Genomic DNA, 22,500 nt, shown 5'->3' on the forward strand with positions numbered 1-22,500 from the left:
ACCTCTTGTTCAGTCATCAACTGTTGTTCTCTCTCTCTTTCCAGTGTCTGCCTAACTTGAGTGAACGGCATTGGCTACAAGGGGTCATGGATCCACAAGTTGTCACGGACAGCGGTCAATCTGGAGACGGTCACAGCACTCTGTGGTGGAGCGAAGCCGGCTGCGACGACCAGGCGAAGGATGGTGACGTGTATCTGTCTATAGTGAAGAGGTAAGTCATTATAGAGGAAGCTATGTCTCCCGCTCTCCTTCTTTGCCGCTACCAAAGCAAACGTGTGCAGGATTGTATGTCACACGTTTCAGAGTATGACAAGAATGGAATCAAACTTCCAATCGCCCCTCCAAAAGCACAACCATGCACACATGGCTTTCATTTCTCCCGCTGTTATCGTTTCTTCTCTTTACACATTCTTCAACACTGAGAATACTACAAACGGCATCCCAGACGACAGTACTGTTTCCGTTCGCGAATTTAACTGCCCTTGGAAAGTGTTATGAATAATAAGGCCTGTACAGCTATTATAAAATAGAAGGACAGAGTTGTGTACAGACAAGACAAAGAAAACGGAAAAAAAACTATTCGCACATTTAGACACAGAAAGACGTCATAAAGAAAGGGATGCTTCAAAACATACTGACTGTGACGTCATTCACTCATACCGAGACGTCATTCATAGTTGTTTGGTCTCTTCGTCAAAGAAGTAGAACAATCATGGCTGATGTGGTTAGCATTGTCAAAGCGTGAGACTGAGTACACAAAACTTGTTTGTTCTCTCCTCTGTTGAAGCTGTGAGACATAAATGCTATTCAGATTTGATCGTGTGACAGAGTTTTTTTCCACACTCGATTAGCGGATTAGCGATGACAATCAACGTAATCTCGTGTGGAAGAAAACGTCTGTCACATGACCAAATCTGAATAGCAGATAAGGGAGTATGATTATGTTAATGCAAAAATGCTTAAGGTATGGGTCAATGTTCCTCTCCCTGTTGTTTTTTTTATCTCTTGAAAAACAATAAGTCACATTTTGATGTAAAGCAGTAAACATACATACAATAATTGCTACCCAACAGTGGAGGCGTTCATTATTCATTTCCTGGCCATCGTTTTCGCCAGCATAATGGACCATTCTCTGAGCTAAGGTAACTATCTGTATCGTAAGTTTTTATCTGTCTGTCCACTTTAGAGACAATTGTGTCGAAGTACCGCGATTGTAAAATTGTGTTCAGTCGTAAATTAAACGTTCAAATCATTTTTTTATTCTGAATTTTGGAACGTTAGCAGACTATCTGTTTTGGGGATTAGTGAATGCGTTCGTATTCACATGTCTGTGACTCTCTTTACTTGTGTCCACTGTTAGCTTTGGCAGTGTGGTCATCAAACAACTCACACAGCCGACCAGCCCTGGCAAGACTGAGGTCAACAGTCTCCTAAACCTTGACGTTGTGCTGGCCACTGCACGCTGGGCGCAGTCTCGGCATCTCACACCTGCTCAGGTCAGCCCGGTCTATCACAACTGACCTACAGGTGTTAACGTTGGTAGCGCCGGGCATGCAGCAGTAATATGTCAGCAGTGTCTCGAACTCGGCCACGCCTGAAAGGGGGAAAACATGGGTAAAGAGATCGAAGAATGTTCGGGTTTTTTTGGTTTTTGTTTTTGTTTGTTGTTGTTTTGTGTGTTTTTTTGTTTTGTGTGTGTGTGTGTGTTTTGGGGGGAAGCAATGACCGGGAACATCTTATGATGCTGATTAGGTTGCAAACACCAAGGGAACGGAATGTATTTTTTAGTGCTGTTGTTGTTGTTTTTATTGTGTTCACCTTTTGAAATAGCGTATCATCGCAATCTGGGGTGGGGTGGAGGAAGGTCGGGTTGTTAAGAGTTTACGTGAAGACCTGTGAATAAGAAAACACTTGAGCACAAAACCAACACTTTAGATAGAGAATGAATTATTGCTACATTGACGATATCTAACCAGGTCGAACACATCTTGAACACGCGGCCAGTACTGTAACTGACCTTGATACGGATCGATCCAAGGGGGGCAATCTCAGTCATCTCAAAGAGGGAAATCCAAACGCAATCCGCTTTGTTCGATTTTATGGGCTTGGACGATAGAGAAAAATAAGAAAAGCAAAAGCTGGAGTAAACCTGGACGAAATTGCTATCAAGAACGCAGAATTGATTTTTTTCTGAGTTTTGTTGTTGCCGTAAGCGTCATGTTTATCGGAGCAGGAAACTCTTCCAGAGTGAGGCCCCTTTGTTGATGCATGTCAACATCAGATGTGCGAGACGCGAAATTGTGCCGCTTACGGCACAAAAAAAAACCTCAGAAAAAATCAATTCTGCGTTCTTGATAGCAATTTCGTCCAGGTTTACTCCAGCTTTTGCTTTTCTTATTTTTCTCTATCGTCCAAGCCCATAAAATCGAACAAAGCGGATTGCGTTTGGATTTCCCTCTTTGAGATGACTGAGATTGCCCCCCTTGGATCGATCCGTATCAAGGTCAGTTACAGTACTGGCCGCGTGTTCAAGATGGGTCGAACACACCCAGTTTTCTTCAAATGTATTTATTTCCGGAGGCACGCGCTCGCTTGCTTTCTCAATAAGTTTGTTCAATTGGCTAAAGGGAGAGAGACAAGCAGACGGAGAAAAGGAGACGCCGAGAGAGAGAGAGAGAGAGAGAGAGAGAGAGAGAGAGAGAGAGAGAGAGAGAGAGAGAGAGAAAATAACAATTGTATCAAGACAAACTTTAATTTTCTTGTTACAGTTTGACCAGGTGAAGGGAGACGATCGCTTGGTTTTCATATCTGGTCCACCAGGCACTGGCAAAAATGAGATGCTGGTACGAAAAGCTCTTGCATGGCTGAAACAGGGGGACGATGTGTGCATCCTCGTTCTTTGGGATGGAAACGAGGCAGTGTCACGTGACATACACAGACGGGTGAGCAAATATGTTCATGTATGTAAAAAGTAGACCACTTTGAGACAAGCCTATCGGAGTGTGCAGGGTGGGAGAGTGCTATGAAAACTCAGGGGCAGACGAGGGAGGGGGGGGGGCACAGGGGGCACGTGCCCCCCCCCCCCGAAAAAAAAAGGGAAAAAAAAGAAGAAGAAAAAAAAGATTTTTCTATGCTGATTCTATGACCATTTCTAAGTTCAAATGGCATCAGATGGCACCATTTTGCTTCTTTGGGCAACTGATCCGCCCCTGAAACTCATGATATTTATTTGCGCCTCCTATGGGGCTTTAACACATTTCACGTTCAACTTGATTGAACTTGTAAATTGAACTTGTAAAGCGCTTCGAGCTGTGGAGAAGCGCTATATAAATGTCCATTACTATTTAAGTTATTGAGACATCCCAGTGCACTAAGGGATTTATTGAGCAAATCGAGAAAATTCATTATGGAACGAAGCGCATAGCGCTGAGTTCAATAATCATTTTCGAGATTTGCTCTATAAATCCCTTAGTGCACTGGGATTGTTTCAATAACGATATTGTCGGTACCGCCAGAGAAAAAAGAAGATACAACACGCACATTTTGCTACGCGCATTTGAATAGGCATAACTGTGTGGTCAGGTCGTAGAAGATCTACTTTTGTGTGGGCTGTCTCAAGTGTGTCGTGCTTTCGTCACACGCAAACTCTTGTTTTAATTTCTGTTGGTAAATTCCAGTGTAGCGTTAAGCTAAACAGTGATGATCTTTCAGAGAGACCTCATTTGAACTCGGAGAAAGGACTGTGTTCTTAGTTATTTACGATTCGAAACCTCCAGTCAAGCTTCGACGGATTGACTGTGCAGAGTGACTCCCCTTGAATTGACTACCCCCCGAAGAACTCTACGGTATAGCACATTTTCAAAATAAATGTGGCATGTTTCTCGTGTGGTTTCTTCACTCATCGGGGAGTCTGGTACTGAATATGAACGGTAAGAATGCTCTGAACCCTACTCGTAGTATATCCCCATCGTTTTATCGTTCACATTTGCCCAACATGTTAATTTGCTGAGCGGGGTTTATGTCGTCTGACAGGCTAGGGCAATCGAACCCGTACCACTGCAGTCTGCACTGAGTCTGCACGCATGAGGCAGGCCGGTAATAAGGCTTATATATGATAAGAACGTTCTGAACCCTACACGTTTTCGATTACGATTGTTCTTGCCTTGAAATAATAATTCGGAAACCATTCATTTACTGAACTGATGCAGTCGTATTTCAGTGTAGTCTGCTACGTATGACAGAGTCGATCGAGTCAGTCTTCCAAATGCTGGTCTAAAACTGGTACGTTATCGGAATAACACTTGTGTTTTCTGTTAGCCGCTGGGAATTGTATACTAACTCATCATTTGGTAATGTGGATGATAAGCTACATGCCACTAACACGGCATATGAGAAGAATCTATGCTAGTCGGCGAAAATGAGATGAAACACAGCGGCTTCTATTTTTAGATCAGTGGCACTGTGGCACAGGCACATGCAATCTGTCAGAAAAAAACCCCACTTCTGCTTTAATTGAGAAGCAGGGAATTTATGGTCATTTGGTATTGTGGAGAATATAAGCTACATGTCATTAATTAATTCTGAGGATGAGAGCACAGTCTCGCTTAGGCAAAGGGCGGAAGAATACGCTCTGTGGAAAAGTTAGCGCACTCCAAAGAGTGCGCTAACAGTTTTATCGCATCGCCATTAGCCAATCAACTGGTTCACATCAGTCATGTGACACCAGTACTTACTGACAATTATTATTATTATTATTATTATTATTATTATTATTATTATTATTTAAGTTATTGAGACATCCCAGTGCACTAAGGGATTTATAGAGCAAATCGAGAAAATTCATTATTGAACGAAGCGCATAGCGCTGAGTTCAATAATTATTTTCGAGATTTGCTCTATAAATCCCTTAGTGCACTGGGATTGTTTCAATAACGATATTGTCAGTACCGCCATAGAAAAAAGAAGATTCCAAGCGCACATTTTGCAACGCGCATTTGAATAGGCATAACTGTGTGGTCAGGTCGTGTACAGTAAAGATCTACTTTTGTGTGGGGTGTCTCAAGTGTGTCGTGCTTTCGTCACACGCATTTTAATTTCTGTTGGTAAATTCCAGTGTAGCGTTAATCTGAACAGTGATGATCTTTCAGAGAGACCTCATTTGAACTCGGAGAAAGGGCTGTGCTCTTCATTATTTGCGATTCGAAACCTCCAGTCGAGCTTCGACGGATTGACTGTGCGGAGTGACTCCCCTTGAATTGACTCGAAGCCGCGGGACTCGACGGTTCGCACATTTTCAAAACAAATGTGGCATATTTTCGTGTTGTATCTTCATTCATCGGGGAGTCTGATACTAAATATGAACGGTAAGAATGCTCTGAACCCTACACGTATTATATCCCCATCGTTTTTTCGTTCACATTTGCCCAACATGTTAATTTGCTGAGCGGGGTTTATGTCGTCTGCTAGGGCAATCAAACCACTGCATGCAGTCTGCACTGACTGAGTCTGCACGCACGAGGCACGCTGGTAATAAGTCTTATAATGGTAAGAACGTTCTGAACCCTACACGTTTTCGATTACGATTGTTCTTGCCTTGAAATAATAATTCGGAAACTGAACTGATGCAGTCGTATTTCAGTGTAGTCAGTGCGGCTACGTACGTATGACAGAGTCGATCGAGTCAGTCTTCCAAACTGGTCTAGCTGGTACGTTATCGGAATAACACTTGTGTTTTCTGCTAGCGGGTGGGAATTTTATATTAACTCATCATTTGGTAATGTGGATGATAAGCTACATGCCACTAACACGATGAGAAGAATCTATGCAAGTCGGCGAGAATTAGATGAAACCCAGCGGCTTCTATTTTTAGATCAGTGGCAGCCGCACTGTGGCACAGGCACATGCAATCTGTCAGAAAAAAAAACCCACTTCTGCTTTAATTGAGAAGTAGGGAATTTATGGTCATTTGGTATTGTGGAGAATATAAGCTACATGTCAGTAATTAATTCTGAGGATGAGAGCACAGTCTTGCTTAGGTAAAGGGCGTAAGAATACGCTCTGTGGAAAAGTTAGCGCACTCCAAGAGTGCGCTAACAGTTTTAGCGCATCGCCATTAGCCAATCAACTGGTTCACATCAGTCATGTGACACCAGTACTTACTGACAATTATTATTATTATTTATTAAGACAGAAGAGTGCTCCACACGCTTCAACAGTCCCGCTAGAGCATGGAACTCGACATGGTTAAACATTCATTTGTAAACTTAGGAGGCATAGCAAGTGTCGTCATGAAGGGGATTGTGAGGTCAATGCATAAGTGCCAGGTCAGTTAAGTTGCCAGAGTTTGTTCTTGTTTCCATTTGCCATCTCCTTCTGAACTCGAATGTAGGATGATGAACAGTACACCAGATTTTGTCGGCGATGTCAAGATTTCACAGCTGAAATCGTATGCACACGCTTCTCTGCTGGCCACGTGTTTTATTTTGTGTTTTGTATCAGTGCAGCTCTAGTTTTCTTAATGAAAGTCTGAAGATAAACAACATGTGTGATCAATGAAGCATGATGAAAGCACATAATGCCACAGCCTGCAAAGGCTGTTCAAGTGCTGCAGATTGAAAGCACATAATGCCACAGCCTGCAAAGGTTGTTCAAGTGCTGCAGATTGAAAGCACGTCATAAGCTGTGTCCGCCTTCAGTTAATCACTGTGACGTTAGTTGGACTCAAATATGACCTTTTTGATTCCATGCTAAGTAGTGCTCCACGTGCGACTACAAGAAACAAACACATTCTTTATTTATGCCATCAGCAAAAGTAGGCCTAATTAATGGCTGTACAATGAACGTGAATGATGTAATCCAGTTCTTGAAACATTGTTTTCAATGTCTTTTTACAGATCATGCAGCACGGTAAACTGCTTCCAGGAACGGCCACGCTGCTTCACTGCAATCTCCCAGATCCAGACTTTTGTGACGTCATTAAAGCCTCGGCAACAAAGGACATGAAGTTCATTGTACCCGAAGCGTCATGGCTCCTCACAGTGAGATGGAATCAGTTGAGACAAGTTATCGGCAAGTTCTGCTTGTGGGCATCGTCACGTCATAGATGTCCCGTTCCCGCGGCCATGACGAAGATTGACCTCACACACAGTCTGAGCTGTCCGCCAGTCGTGGTGAGCGAGTTGGAGTTATGTCCAGCCTTCACTGTCCGCGCCATGCTGCGTTACACTCCTTCCCACGCCAGTGTTCCGGCTGGCCTGCTCCCCCCTACAGACGGACCTCCGGTGAAGCGGATCTGCCACAGTCAGCACGCACAGAGCGAACAGGCTGACGTGTGGCAGTGCTACGAGTGTGGAGTAGAGGTTGCGCGGTTCCTGATCGCTGATCTTGCCATCGGTACGTGAGTGACTGCTGTTCACAAAACGATCATAGCTTCTGTTGATTGAGTGTGATCCTTCTTTTTATTGCGGCAAGGCTTTGCCTGTGTTACCTGTCTGAAAATAAATGTGGTGGTTGTGGTGGTTGATGTTACTTGTCTCCAGAGTTCAAGGGTCTATCCGAAACCCATTTAGCATTAATGTTATCTAGTTTTATCTTAGATCACCCTTGAAGTACTATTCATATTTAAGGTGTATCACTGTAAAATTAAGTCTGGTGCAGAAACCAGTATGAATTGTTTTCAAACCCGGTAGACTGCAAACATATTTTTTTAAGATTTAACCAGAAAGAACAGAATTTACTTTTGTGTATCCTTGCCTGTGTTCCAGGGGCACCATTGAGGGGAGACAGTGACGGTCGCAGGGACATGCTGAAATTCAGAGACGTCCTCATTTCTGGCCACATCGTACTGCCCGAAGCCTGCACCCAGCTCTCAAAGCGTGACAGCAGCACAGCGCAGAGTAACACCATACACGTGCAACCCGCTGGAGACGGCGGGTCAGGGAAAGAGGAGCTGTCTGAAGAGTCTTCCCCGCAGTGGTCTGGCTTTCTTCACGGGCTAGCCGAGACTGAGGTCCCGTTTGACGTCATCACCAAGGGAGACAATGAGGCTGTGGAAAGGCTTGTCTCCCCTGACGAGGTCGATCTGGCTCACGTCGCTGAACCCGTGATGGTCTTAGGATTGCAGCGTCCCGTTGTTGTTGTCATAGGAACAAATGACATCATGAAGACCTGTCCTGAGTACGTAGACCCGCGGTTTGACGTCATTGCTTGCTGCACGTCACAGCTGGTACTTGTTGAGGGATTTTGAGTCAGATGATGATGATGATGGAACTTTATTTTTCAAGGATAGAGGTTTAAGGCTATGCCTTTTCTTACAACCGGTCCTTACTTCTGAAAGACACAAGAGTAGAAAGTTAGTTCGAGTGTAAATCGCAATAAAGGCAATGTTCACGTTAACTTTTTTATTAAAAAAAACAACAACAAGAAAGATACATTTATCCGAACGTTTAATTCAGGTCAAAACCAAACACTCACAAAACCTTCCACCTATCGACTTTTTATTGTGAACAAACAAAAGACACAACTAACAGAAATAATTATTCTATGCCACCTATCTTCGATTGTGATTGAGATTATTTCGAAGATGCTTGTAGCAATGAAAAAAACAGCTTTGAACACACAGCACGGCGACATATGGGGGTATATCTTAGAGTAGCAAGCAGATGTCCTGGGAAAACAAAAAAAATACCTGAATTGAAGGTTCAGCATACAACACTGTGTCTTCACTGCTCTGACAATTGTGTTTAGGGGGGTAGACCTACCTAGAGTTGGCTGTATTGTTGTTTATTTTTGCTACATAGTAACATCTCAGTGGATTTTGATGGGATTTGGTGGGCATTTATGTCAGTTATGTAGCTTTTTCAGGAAAATAATTGGTTAGCTGATAGATTTTCACAAACATGAGAAAGAAATTTTTTAAAAAGATGATAATAATATTTTGCGAACAAAAAAGATGTTGTATCCCTTTTTACTCAATATTTCTTACACTTTTTATCCCTGAAAGCTGTACTTTGGAAACGTGATGAAAAACAAGTTTACCTGGAGCCTGAACTAGGGTAAAGCAGGTATGTGGCATATTACCAGTAAACACCATGTACACAATTTAATTAAAAAAATCAAAACAAATCTCCCCTTAGTATAAATTATGATATTTTCAATCTGTCTGTTTGATTAAAGTTATGGCTAAAATCTATTTCCAGTACAATTTACACGGTTTTAGCATGAAAACTGTGGTGTAAAAACACCCTGAAAAGTGGCGTTTTGGGAGAAAATCTGCATGCTAAAATTAGTTAGTTTTTGTGTGCAATAAAATAAAGAGTAAAATGGGACCGGATTTTGGGTTTTCAGGGTTGATACACACCTGCTTAGAACCCTCATATCTCCAGTTTGGATCGGAATTGATTGAAAAATCAAACTGTAAATGAAAATAGAGAGATTTAGCTTTCTAATGATGCCACACACAGGTTCTCAAAAAAAGCATTTTGGTCCAACTCTAGGTAGGTCTCTCCCCTTAACAAGACCCACAATACAGGCTGCAAGATGCAACTCGGAATGTAACCTGTAGGAGAGGTACAAACCCTGATGGCCTGAGTACAGCTTTCTACACAGATGCTGTGAGGTAATAGATTCAGTTAGGGGAGGTAACATCCACTTTTGTCAGCAAGTACAGCACCAATGGACAAAGAATGTACAACAACAACAACAACAACAACAACAACAACAAAGAATGTACAACAACAACAACAACAAAGGATGTACAACAACAACAAAGAATGTACAACAACAACAAAGAATGTACAACAACAACAACAACAACAAAGAATGTACAACAACAACAACAAAGAATGTACAACAACAACAACAAAGAATGTACAACAACAACAACAACAACAAAGAATGTACAACAACAACAACAACAACAAAGAATGTACAACAACAACAACAAAAAAGAATGTACAACAACAAAGCATGTACAACAACAACAACACCAAAGAATGTACAACAACAACAACAACAACAAAGAATGTACAACAACAACAACAACAACAACGAATGTACAACAACAACAACAACAAAGAATGTACAACAACAACAACAACAACAAATAATGTACAACAACAACAACAAAAACAGACACTTGGAATTTTCAGGAAACTTAAGTAGTTTATTGCATAGTCCCACGATATCCTAGTTTTTAAATGGCTCACACTAATACCTCTCTCTCTCTGTCTCTCTCTCCCTCTCTCTCTCTCTCTCCCTCTCTCTCCCTCTCTCTCACTCTCTCTCGCTCGCTCCCTCTCTCTCTCTCTCTCTCTCTCTCTCTCTCTCTCTCTCTCTCTCTCTCTCTCTCTCTCAAAAGTAATCCCGCTATTTAAATCAGGTAATTCTTCTGACCCCGCCAATTACAGACCAATCTCGATTCTTCCTGTTTTATCCAAACCACTTGAAAAACACATATATACACACTTGGCCGCACATTTGAAGAAATATGACCTTATTCATTCAAATCAGTCAGGCTTCAGAGAAAATCATTCGTGCCACACAGCATTAATAAACCTTCTGGAAAACTTGCTTAGCAACATTAATAATAATGAACTCTGTGGTGTCCTATTCGTCGATTTTGCAAAAGCATTCGACGTCATTAATCATGAGTTACTTTTAAGAAAATTAGCTGAGTATAGATTGTCACTCCAAACCCTATGCCTCCTCTCATCTTTCTTAGCCGGACGAGAGCAATCCGTCTGCGTGAATTCCACTATGTCAAGTAAAAGACCTTTTGTTTGTTTGTTTATTTGTTGCTTAACGTCCAGCCGACTACGCAGAGCCATATCAGGACGAGGAAGGGGGGGATGAAGGGGGCCACTTGTCAAGCGATTCCTGTTTACAAATGCACTAACCCATTACTTGTGTCCCAGCAGGCTTTAGTAAAACTAAATTAATACCTACTGGAAGATTACCAGTTTCCAGTATGTTAAAATAGGCTTAACCTATCTACTGCTAGACTTACATCAGAACACTAACAGATTAAACTATACATGAATCGCGAGACAAGCGGCAAGAGAAGAGATTTTTGGAAAAAATACAGGTGAATGAGCAAGAAGGCAGAAAAAAGAAAAGAATTCATGAAGAAAAAGAGAGCATGACAGGAAAGAGGAACCAAAAATCTACCTAACAGCAAACTAGAAAGCTCCTGCGGTTCCAAAAACAGGAGGGGCCTTTAATTTCATAACCGCAGTGCCCCACTGCGGGAAGTAAAAGACCTGTGTTATATGGAGTCCCCCAGGGTTCTGTCCTTGGGCCACTTCTTTTCTCTCTGTATATTAACGATCTTCCTTTTAGTGTTAATGATGATTGTGAACTATTTGCTGATGATACGACCATACACACTTCTGATAAAAAATTAGACAAAGTTTATTTATCATTGCAGAACAGTGTAGATGATCTCATTAATTGGACGGAATATAACCACATGAGTCTTCACCCCCAAAAGACCAAATACATGTTAATTACAACAAGGCAAAAAAGACAAAACATCAAGAATAATCCTCATTCCTTATAAATTGGCAACGATGCAATAGCGGAAGTAGGAGATCACAAAGTTTTGGGAGTAAATATCGATAATAATTTATCTTGGACCCATCATGTTAGATCGTTGTGTAAAACCATGTCGAGGAAAATATATTTGTTGAACAGAATAAAACACTTTCTTGATCCACACTCAAGGTTATTATTTTATAGTGCATACATACAAACCATCACGGATTATTGTTCGACCATCTGGGACTCAGCCAGTGCAAATATTTTAAAACCACTGTATAGTCTACATAGTCGAGCAGTAAAATCAGTTCTATTAAAACAATCCAGTCTTGTTTTCCACGATTATAAAAAACTTAAGATGTTGCCCTTAAAAGAAAGATTTAAATCAAATAAAAGCGTGCTCCTTCACAAAATCCTTTCCGGCCATGCACCACGTGCTTTCATTACAAAATTTAAAGCCAAACCAAGCCGAAAATTCAACGTCCCCATTCCGCGGATAGATCTCTTTAAATCAAGTTTAGCTTATTCTGGCAGCGTTTTGTGGAATTCTCTCCCGGAATCAGTTCGAGTCCCAACAAGTCTCAATACTTTCAAAAAACACCTCTCATTACATTTAATGTCAAATTACGAAAAGTCACAGTGATGGAAGACTTCGTTCTGATTATTTTCATATTGATCATATCTGTCCATAAAGCATCAGTGTCATAACGCAAGAATGTTTGTATAGCCTACAACGTGTATATAGTCCTGTGAATAGTGTTTTTTCTGCCTTTAACTGTCATGCTTATCTTTTGTAATTGTCTTACGTTTGTATTTATATATATGTATTTAAGATTCGAATAGTCCCTCTCTGGGCGAGGGCTGGTTGAAAAGAAGCTCGTTTATATTGCTTATGCCACAACCCTCGTAAAATAAAATTTGATTTGATTTGATTTGATTTGATCTCTCTCTCTCTCTCTCTCTCTCTCTCTCTCTCTCTCTCTCTCTCTCTCTCTCTCTCTCTCTCTCTCTCTCTCTCTCTCTCTCTCTCTCTCTCTCTCTCTCTCTCTCTCTCTGTTCACCTTACCACTCAATCTTCTGCTTACCCGTCTACGGCAACCTGACCTTACAAAGATAACGGGAATCAGCTAAATGGCAGTGTCCAGAAAAAAAGTGATTTAAAAAGGTGGGTGAAAGCATTCTAAAGGTGCGAAAATGGCAATTCCAGATGCACACAAGGTCAGTTTTCCGGCAAGAAGCAAGATGTGCACATTACGACAACGGTGCCAAATTACATTATGAGTAACATACCACAGACATTGTAGTTATGATGCTTCTGCTAAATACAGCAATAGAGACTACAGCACTATAAACGTGAAACGGGATCATGCGAACTCAACCCGAATCTTGAGTACATCTCATGGGCCAAGAATCAAAGCCAGGGTGAGTGCATGGAAAGTCTTAAGATCGATTCATCCCACAGGTAATTGTTTTATCGACCGCCAACGAGGGCTCTCTTGTTCCGAGTTCCTGAGTCTTCTGCTTTCATGTCGCATTTGAAGGCGTCCTTGAATCTTAGTGCTAGACGTCCGACATTGTGAAATCGTGGATTCGCTTGGCGGTACTCTCTGTCGTTTCACACTGACAATGATTCAGTCTGTAATTGTCATGTTTCCAAGAGGCGTTTCAACACCAAGTTCCACGTCACCAACAACGATCAACTGTGACGTACACCGCGACACGACGTCAAACCAGGGATCCACATAGCGAGGATACGTTTTTCTGACGTCACTAGTTCCTATGACAACTACGACTGGGCGTTCTAATCCCGCCACGCTCACAGGTTCAGCAACTTGCACGCGGTTTCTAAGTTCGGGTTTATCGAGACTACCACGTGAGGGCGGGGTTGTCCCCCTTGGAATGATCTCACACAACACGTGTCCCCTCTCAAGACCTTCCAGGAAGGCGTGGGTGTGCCCTGACTGTGCCCTATGTGTGCCCTGTGTGTGCCCTGACTGTGCCCTGACAGGGGGAGAGACGACGGTTTCAGTGTCCATGGGCTCCGCTGACAATTTATCGTCGTCAGTCCTGTTCTTTCCCCTCTTAGTTTTGACGTCAGCAAGAGCGGGCACAAACCCAGAGATGAGAACGTCACTGAAGTGGAGTTGTTCCCCTTGGCTTGCCTCGTCAGCATTATTGCAGGGCGCTGAAAACAAAAGAGTTGACACATCAATGGTCCACTCTAACCGAATATAACGTGCTTACCATTTTGAGTAAAATATCAAAGCGTACTGAAATAATGGCAAAGATCATCCCTGAGGTTCTATTGTTTCAATGTTGTTTTGACATTTGTAAAGCCTCTCCTCCACCTCCCCTTTTGCTCTCAACCTCTCGCTCTCTCTCCCTCCCTCTTTCTCTCTATATCTTTCTCATTGTCGCTCTCCCTCTCTCTGTCTCTGTTTCTCTTTCTTTCTCTCTCTCTCTCTCTCTCTCTCTCTCTCTCTCTCTCTCTCTCTCTCTCTCTCTCTCTCTCTCTCATTTTTACACATCCTCTCTCTCATTTTCTCATCTCCTCTCTCTCTCCGTCTCCTTCCCTTTCACTCTTTCTCTACCCCACCCTGCCTCTCTTGTTACATACCAATCACCAGATCCTCAGTCAAAAACGATGCCACTTCTTCTCCGCAGCGAAGACAGTCCCAGACGTCTGTACAATCCGCTTTTTCATCTTGGTGTTTGCTGTGCTGGATTCTTATCACCGGGGGTCCATCTGTGGGCGGCGGCATGCCTGCCAGGACACCGGCATCCAGGGACGTGTGGAGATGCCGGTTGAACGAGTTGTAAGCCGACCCTCTCTGCATTTCTTTGATGACTACGGGAGGACAGCGCAAATTTTGGTTCAAAACGACTTCTTGGAAAGTGTTCGGCATCCAGCCAGGAAAACTCGAGGCCGCCCAGATCTCAACGTGTTCTTTGCCAAACAGTTTGTCGACCTCGACGACGAAGGTGCCGAGGAACCAAGGAGCTTCGTCAATCACAATGCACACCGTCCGTTCCCTGCCTGGCTTGGAACTCGGATACCCTCCGACCGCTCCGGGCACGAAACCGCGAGCACCTGCCATGTGGCCGTTTTTTGAGTTGACGCCACATTCTATGACCGGGATTGGCAGAGACACTACCCTAGGTGGCCCCAGCTCTGAATCGCCTGCCAGGTCAGCTTCTCTACTCGATCGTTCGTAGTCTGAGTTGATCCTTGTTCCGAGGTGGTGAGACCTGAAGCCCGACTGCTGTGCTGGTTCTGACCTTGTCTTCATCCAGAGTTTGATGTCGTCAAGGATATCTGCGAGGCGCGGTGTCTTGTTGATGAACAGCTGGGGGCTTTGGTCAGGGGATCGTGCTTCCTCGCTGACCTGCGACAAGCTTGGTATTTGATATTTTGTCGCTTATCCTTATTCGTCATTTTTATTGGTAGGTCAAAGGAGTTTTTGAACGATCAACAAGTTAATGCTTTTAATATTCCTTAAGGAATAGCGGGTCCAGTAACATCATGCACACACACAAAAACGCTCGCTCTCGCTCTCTCTCTCTCTCTCTCTCTCTCTCTCTCTCTCTCTCTCTCTCTCTCTCTCTCTCTCTCTCTCTCTCTCTCTCTCTCGTCACACGACAGCAGCAAAGGGATAATGCTTACTGTCCTACAGGCTAAATATTTCGCCTCTGGGCATGATATGGGTTATATGATAATTCGAGTTGTTACGCCCTCGCGGCTTTTAATGAGATACACAATGCGTGTATGCGTGTTTAAGTGGTATCAGTCATCTGCACTTATGGCAGAATGACCGAGGTCTTTTACGCGCTATTGTGGTGTCACGGGGATGGTATATGGCTTCCGTCTCTGGGTCTGCACATAAAGTTGACCCGTGTCCGTCCCAGCCCGAATTCGAACCTGCGACCTTCCGATCACAAGTCCAGTGCTCTACCAACTACCGGGCCCTCGCGATAGCAGCAACACAGACCTTGTGATGAATGTGACGGGAGACGGCCTCGGATCCCTCCCACAGACTGACAACCAGCACAGCCTTTCCGCACAGCATGGAGTCTTGTGCCTTCAGCTGCAGCATCAGAGTCTTAGCGGAACCAGGCGGACCTGTCAGGTACACCCTGGAGGACTTCGTTTTCAGAATGTCTACCTGAAACAGACAAATCACATCTCGTTATCCAATTAATTCATCCCTCCATTCATCCATATCATTCCATCCGTCCGTCCGTTGTCCATCTTCCCGTTAATTCACAGAACCATCAACAGTCAAATGATATTAAAAGTCAACACAGTTTCCAGCCTGCCAGATTGTTTGGACCGTTTCAAAACTGTCCAGTCAAACAAATGACAACAATATTTTGCGAATAAATATATAATAATAACAATGATACAGATGAAGAAAAGAATACCACTTAGGCCATTCATAAAAGTTACTTGGAACTGTACATAACGACCAAACCTAAGGCCATTGTTGACAGAAGTTCTTTGAGAAATTCTTCTAAAGAAAATTATGCAAAGATTGATTCTAGTAGTGTGATCATGACTTATTATCTTACAGCTAACGACGATAGAATAACACACACACAAGGATGTACGCAAATAAGACAGTGTCAGGGAAGGATTAAGATGTATCCATAGCGGATGATGATAAACAAATTGTTTGTGTATCATATCGTACCTAGCAGAAAGCAATCTCAAACTGAGCAATTCCATTACCGCGGCTTCAAAAGACGACGGAGACCTTGTAACTATTCCGCGGGAAAAGCCAGACACATTTTACCACTTGAATTTGTCTTTTTACAGCAAAACAGTTCAGCTTCAATACAGTGTAATGTATTCCGCAAAAACGTTGGATTAAAAAAATCCAGCAGCATTTTATTTTGCTGCGGCCTAAGTGCGTTTTGTCATCACCCGCCAAGCACAGAGACATAGACCAGCAGAGGTAGCCCGGGTAGCTCAGTTGCTAGGGAACTGGACTTGTGATCCGAGGGTCACGGGCTTGAATCGAGGCCGGGACGGACATGAGTCACCTTTTGGTGCAGAATCCGAGATCGTAGCTACGAATGTCACAGCAATGGAATAATAAAGTAATGAAATTCTAGGGCTACCTGGTGACTGGTCAAGACGGGGTCAGCAAAGCAGAGCGAGGTGTGAAGGACGGCCTGTGGCAGTGTGGTGACCTGTGCCCGGGGACTGTGTGCCGTGTTCACGTGCTGGGCCGTGGCTGCCCCGCCAAACCTGCAGCAGGTGCGATACACCATTACATCCAAAAACAGACTTCAAACTCCTGAGTCAAATCATTTGTTTGTGACACTGACCACCTTGTCAGATTTCAAACACGAACGAGAAGAAGAAGATCGCAGAGACTGGAGTGAGTGTCCGTCTCATACCCCCATTCCACACATCCGTTCTAGGTCCCGTTCCCGTACCGACCAAGGACGGCTGCCACTATATGGTCAGACGCTGCTCAAAGATGCCAAAAATGGCCGGGACCTAGAACGGTTGTGTGGAATGGGAGTATAACGACAAAGAAGAACAAGGCAAAGAACAAGAACAAAAAGATCAAGAACAAGACGAAGATACAACAACAACAACAACAACAACAACAACAGCAACAGCAACAACAACAACAACACGTTTTCAACTACCTGGCAATGATGTTCTCGTACAGTTCACAATCCATGCAAGGGTGGAGTTCGGAAGCCCCGCCCACCAGCGAATCCCACCAGTGGGAACGGATCCTGGTGATGATGTGATCGTTGATGTCGGTGGAGCAGCCGATGGCGGGGACGTCGTCTCGGAACAAGCAGCGTTGTAGTGCGGAGTCCAGACTGGACGCTCCCATACATTGTTCATAGTCCTGAAGCAGACAGTCTTGTTTATCACATCTTCAGGGTGTACTGACGCCCAAGTTTAATTCGATATAATATAATTTAATTAAATTGAAGCAGTCAAAGTAACTGGGCAAAAATTTAGCTTAATTTTGTGGTAAAGAAAAAGTCAACGCTAACATCTGAGCAAAAACAGAAAATAATAAAAATTCTAATAACTTCCCTTTCTTGTTTTGTTTTCTTAATCATAACGTAAGAACAAACCTTTGCCAGTTGGGAGTCCTGCAATAACGCCGTGTGGACCGTCTGTTTCTCAAGGTTGGGCAACATCAACCCTTTCCTCACGGGCAGGTCACGATGACCCGTCAAGTCGTGCAGGAGATATCTTAGCACAGTCTCCGCTTTGTCAAGCTGCTTCAGGGACCGCGCGACCTTCTTCCTTATCAGCGCGTGCTGGGAGTGAATGGTCTGAAGGTCCTCCGACATCGGGAAGGCATCGCCCACAGCCTTGACGTCAAAGATCATGACGCCGTGGTGACGATGGATGACAAGTATGTCAAAGCTCCCCCTCTGCAAGGAGCTGTCCAGGTCACGTGGTCTTGCAAATACAGACAGATCCGGTGCTGGTTCTGCGTGCTTTGTGTCCGTGGCCGTGATTGGAGTCTCCATGGTGACATGGCTGTGTCTGCAGTGCGTACAAACCCTCTGCGCACTTCCTGTTGATTGCTGTCCCTCCTCCAGAGTTACTCCTTCATGTGATTGGCTGCTACCCTGCTTCTCCACGTCGTCTGTGACAAGCAGACCCTGGGCGTTGTTGAGGTAGTTATCGAAGTCCAGGCCAAAGACCACGAACATGACGTCAGAGAGGGCGGTCACCAGGGCCGACAGAATGCTGTGCAGTCGCTGCAGAGATTCGTCACTCCTCGCGTCGCTCAGCTGGGGGTTAGGGGTGAGGACTTTCACCGTCATGCCGCAGACCTCGTGAGCGCGGTACGACACGCGGTTAAAGTGGACAGGTGGTGACAGGTAAGATGTTTCCTGCAGTCGTGGGAAGTCCTGTCTGAGTTTCTGGGTCAGTCTGCGCATTATCTGAAAGCCGGTGAATAACAAATCACTTGTGTGTGCCTTGAGGCATCGTCAGAACAGCAACATTCGTCTCACCTGGGTGTCTCACTTCCACCCGCTGTCACACTGTAGACAGTGCAATTATTCAAACATTTGACTATTTCTGTTCCCCGACCTGCCTCTTTTCTGTCTCTGATTCTCCCCCCACCCCACCTCTCTCTCTCTCTCTCTCTCTCTCTCTCTCTCTCTCTCTCTCTCTCTCTCTCTCTCTCTCTCTCTCTCTCTCTCTCTCTCTCTCTCTCTCTCTCTCTCTCTCTCTCTCTCTTTGCACTCCATACAAGGAAAAATCTGACGCAGACACATGTATAAATTAAAACACAGCGAGGCAGAAAACAATCTACACGTTACCTTTAATTTCATTTTGTCAGCATCTGACCGACCCTTTTGCTTCTGGTGCGACGTTCCGATGAGAGTAATATTGTGTCTGGCACTGCGTCCGCCGACTGTCTTGATGCTGCGAGATGTTGCTTGTTTTGGCACGCTGTATGGAGCCAGCTGAGACCGCGTCGTGTGCAAGTTACTCGAACTGCCAAGTCGATCCATCCCAGTAACGATGAGGTGTCTCTTGTTTTACCAAGCTCGAGGCGTTGTCCTTCTTTGCGTCTGTGCGGCTCCGTCAAAGCTGATTAACTTCTATTCTTGTTTCTGCTTACAGTGTTCAGCTTCCTGGCAAAAAGAATGACTGACAGGATTACTTACACGTCATTCTAAGGCAATCACTTTCAAGTGTGTACTTGCTAACGTTTCTGTCTGAGTTTTGAAACAAACGTTACGGTTTGATTTATGGTACTTTTTTCTTGTAAACTGACTACAAATTGTATTTCTCTGCCTTCATTCTCCACCTCGACTTACACACACTTTCTCTTTGTGTGTCTAGCATTGTTTTGTTCGATTGAAATAATGTTTAGAGTCCACTTTCTCTCTGTGTTTACAAACAAGTGTGTCAATATACCAATTGTTTTGAATATTTTACGTTTTTGATGAAAGTTTTGCAACTGCAAATTTGTTTACCAACGTGTGTAGTCTACAACATTTACTGAGTGAGATTCGTAGCGATATATGTAAGAACTCTCAACTATTGCATTACTTACTGTTAACTAAACAACGAAATGACTGTGGTAAGATGAACAAAGTTAAAAAAAACAACCAAAGGATTACTGTACTCACTGATACAAAGACGACACAAGACGATAACGAATTTTCGCTTCTGGAAGCTTCATCAGGAAAAACTTTTAAAATGGCTATGTTCAAACCTTGTTCGCAGAAGCGTAAGAATGAATGCTTTACTATCACAGTTAATTGTGTATTGTCAGAAATGCAAAACGAAACTTCATCATGTAAGCTACTTTCTGTTCGTGGAAGTTTCGAGTTTCGTTTAAGTCATGATATTTCCTATTTATCGCATTTTCACTGATCACATGACAAAAACAGCTGTTGCCATTGGTCAACTAGGAACTGTATATCAATTGATATCGCGCAGGAAGTTCACAGTGAATTTGATATCGTACAGGAAGTAGTTTATCAATTTTATTTTTGAAGAAAACAATCTCACCTGAAGGAAACAGATGTCTCCCTTTTTTTTTAAATCACAAATTTATAAAAGGAAAATAATTGCAGAAAGATTAAGCTGTGCAATGAATAAAAACAAACTGTTCCCCCAGCTTTAACAGAGAAGTAGTAGAAAAGAATGTTACAATCTCTCTCTCTCTCTCTCTCTCTCTCTCTCTCTCTCTCTCTCTCTCTCTCTCTCTCTCTCTCTCTCTCTCTCTCTCTCTCTCTCTCTCTCTCTCTCTCTCTCTCTTCTGAACTACATGGAAAGGTGCAAATTATTTCACAACTTTCAATCTGGCTATCGGCAATTAATCGTTCGGACATATCAGGGGCTGTATTTCTTGATTTTAAGAAAGCTTTTGATCTTGTAGATCACACATTACTTTTACATAAACTCGCATTGTACGTGAACAATCCCGCAACGTGTTCATTCTTTAAATCATATCTTGTCAACAGAACACAGTATGTTTCTATAAACGGTAAAACATCTCCCAAAGGATGTTTAAAGAGTGGAGTCCCCCAGGGGTCAGTTTTAGGGCCTATTTTGTTTTGTGTATTCATTAATGACCTCCCCCTTCATATATCTAATTCCAAAGTTAAAACGGAATTTTTTGCAGATGATTCGACGCTTCACACAAGCTGTAGGACTGTTCAAGAAATTGAAATTTCCTTACAGTCTAGTCTGAATGAAGTCAACAGTTGGTGTAACCAGAATTTTATGATAGTGCACCCAGGAAAGACAAAAAGCATGATTATTACAACAAGACAAAAACACCAGTCACGACCTCTTAAGTTAAATCTTTCTCTGGAATCACAACCTGTTCAGCAGGTAACGGAACATCGTGTTTTGGGTGTGATAGTCGATCAAGAATTAAAATGGCAATCTCATGTACATTATATTTGTCAAAAAGTATCCAAGAATTTGTTTCTGCTATCAAAGTTAAAGCAATATGTCGATATCGCAACACTAAAACTATTTTATCATGTCCACATCTTATCCCATATTAATTACGCATCAACTCTTTGGGATGGCGTCTCTGATATTCACATGAAAAAGTTAAACTCTCTACCGTCGGGCAGCTAAAATCATGTTAAATGTCCACAATTATAAGCTGATTTGAAGTTAAAGAATCTAAACTACCTGCCGCTAGTTAAACAGTTACAGTTTAATAAGACTGTAATGATGTATAAAGTATATCATGGCGAAGTGCCCATCTATATTCAGGACCTATTTCACAGAGTCACCGAAAGGTACGGGTCTATCAATTTTCTACCACCAATACCCAGGATTGATTTGTTCAAAACTAGTCAAGCCTTCTCTGGCGCAATGGTGTGGAACTCAATTCCGTCTGTAATACGAAAATTAACCTCACTAAAGAGTTTTAAACAAGCTCTGCATAATCATTTTATGTCTACCTAGATGGCTATACTAGTCTTAACATGTGCAAGTAGCTGTCAACAATTGGCAAAGCTTTATGAATTACACAAATATGTTCTTTATTATATGTATTATGTGGAATTTATGTTGCGATTTTCCATCATCATCATCACTTCATCATCATCATCATCATCATCATCATCATCATCATCATCATCATCATCATCATCATCAACAACATCTTCATCATCATCATTTACACCATATAATCATTATTAGCATTAGTGTAAACGTTGGTATCGTGTGAATTTTACCGTCGATCACTTTACATGTGTAACCTCAATTAACATGTTGCATGTTTCGCTTTCGATTTGTATGTTGCTTACTTTGTCATTTTGTTGTTTATGTTTATTTGCTTGTTTGCTTACTTGTCGATTGTTTGCTGGTTCGTTCGTTTACTTTGTTTATTTGTCATGTTGCTTTACTTGTTTATCATTTATTAGACATTTGTATTAGAAGTAAGGACCGGTTGTAAGAAAAGGCGTCGCCTTAAACCTCTATCCTTGAAAAATAAAGTTCCATCATCATCATCATCTCTCTCTCTCTCTCTCTCTCTCTCTCTCTCTCTCTCTCTCTCTCTCTCTCTCTCTCTCTCTCTCTCTCTCTCTCTCTCTCTCTCTCTCTCTCTCTATCTCTCTCTCTCTCTCTCTCTCTCTCTCTTTCTCTCTATCTCTACCACCTCGAATACCAGTACGAGCGAGGGGTGTGTCGGACAATGAGCCCGTGTGGAAAGCTAGCCTTACTGAAAGCAAGAGTATTCACTCTTTCACAACCCAGACAAACGGGCCCCACAGTCATTTCCGGAGTTCGTATTGGGTCCTGTAAAAACGAACTTGAATGGTACATACCAATTGAAAAACCCTCTGAGTGGCCTAGTGGTTTAAAGTGTAAAGAGCTGAGCCAAATCTTCAGACCTTAACAGTGGCACAAATGTCGAGGGGTATCAGAACAACTACCTCTTACAAGCTCACATTGATGATTATCAACGGCGTACAGTAGTATTACAC

General features: G+C 42.9%; 2 protein-coding genes across 5 annotated transcripts in view; one reads left to right on the forward strand and one right to left on the reverse strand.

The window, feature by feature from the left end:
• LOC138972493 (uncharacterized) overlaps nt 1-10,344 on the forward strand; it is a 43,486-nt gene extending 33,142 nt beyond the window's left edge. For all 4 annotated transcript variants that reach the window (XM_070345127.1, XM_070345126.1, XM_070345125.1 and 1 more), the window contains exons 2-6: nt 45-211; nt 1,361-1,496; nt 2,769-2,942; nt 6,894-7,392; nt 7,764-10,344. In XM_070345127.1, coding sequence (XP_070201228.1) covers nt 87-211; nt 1,361-1,496; nt 2,769-2,942; nt 6,894-7,392; nt 7,764-8,245 — 1,416 coding nt within the window. In that variant the 5' untranslated portion in view covers nt 45-86 and the 3' untranslated portion in view covers nt 8,246-10,344. The remainder of the gene's footprint in view (nt 1-44; nt 212-1,360; nt 1,497-2,768; nt 2,943-6,893; nt 7,393-7,763) is intronic.
• A 1,049-nt stretch (nt 10,345-11,393) lies between these two features.
• LOC138972492 (uncharacterized) overlaps nt 11,394-22,500 on the reverse strand; it is a 15,558-nt gene continuing 4,451 nt past the window's right edge. The window contains exons 2-8 of the mRNA XM_070345123.1: nt 18,853-19,170; nt 17,644-18,468; nt 17,197-17,408; nt 16,657-16,786; nt 15,525-15,698; nt 14,153-14,921; nt 11,394-13,720 (exon numbers count right to left, since the gene is read on the reverse strand). Of these exons, the coding sequence (XP_070201224.1) occupies nt 13,167-13,720; nt 14,153-14,921; nt 15,525-15,698; nt 16,657-16,786; nt 17,197-17,408; nt 17,644-18,468; nt 18,853-19,047 (2,859 nt within the window). The 5' untranslated portion in view covers nt 19,048-19,170 and the 3' untranslated portion in view covers nt 11,394-13,166. The remainder of the gene's footprint in view (nt 13,721-14,152; nt 14,922-15,524; nt 15,699-16,656; nt 16,787-17,196; nt 17,409-17,643; nt 18,469-18,852; nt 19,171-22,500) is intronic.

This window comes from Littorina saxatilis, linkage group LG8 (assembly GCF_037325665.1).
Source record: "Littorina saxatilis isolate snail1 linkage group LG8, US_GU_Lsax_2.0, whole genome shotgun sequence".
NCBI lineage: Eukaryota > Metazoa > Mollusca > Gastropoda > Littorinimorpha > Littorinidae > Littorina > Littorina saxatilis.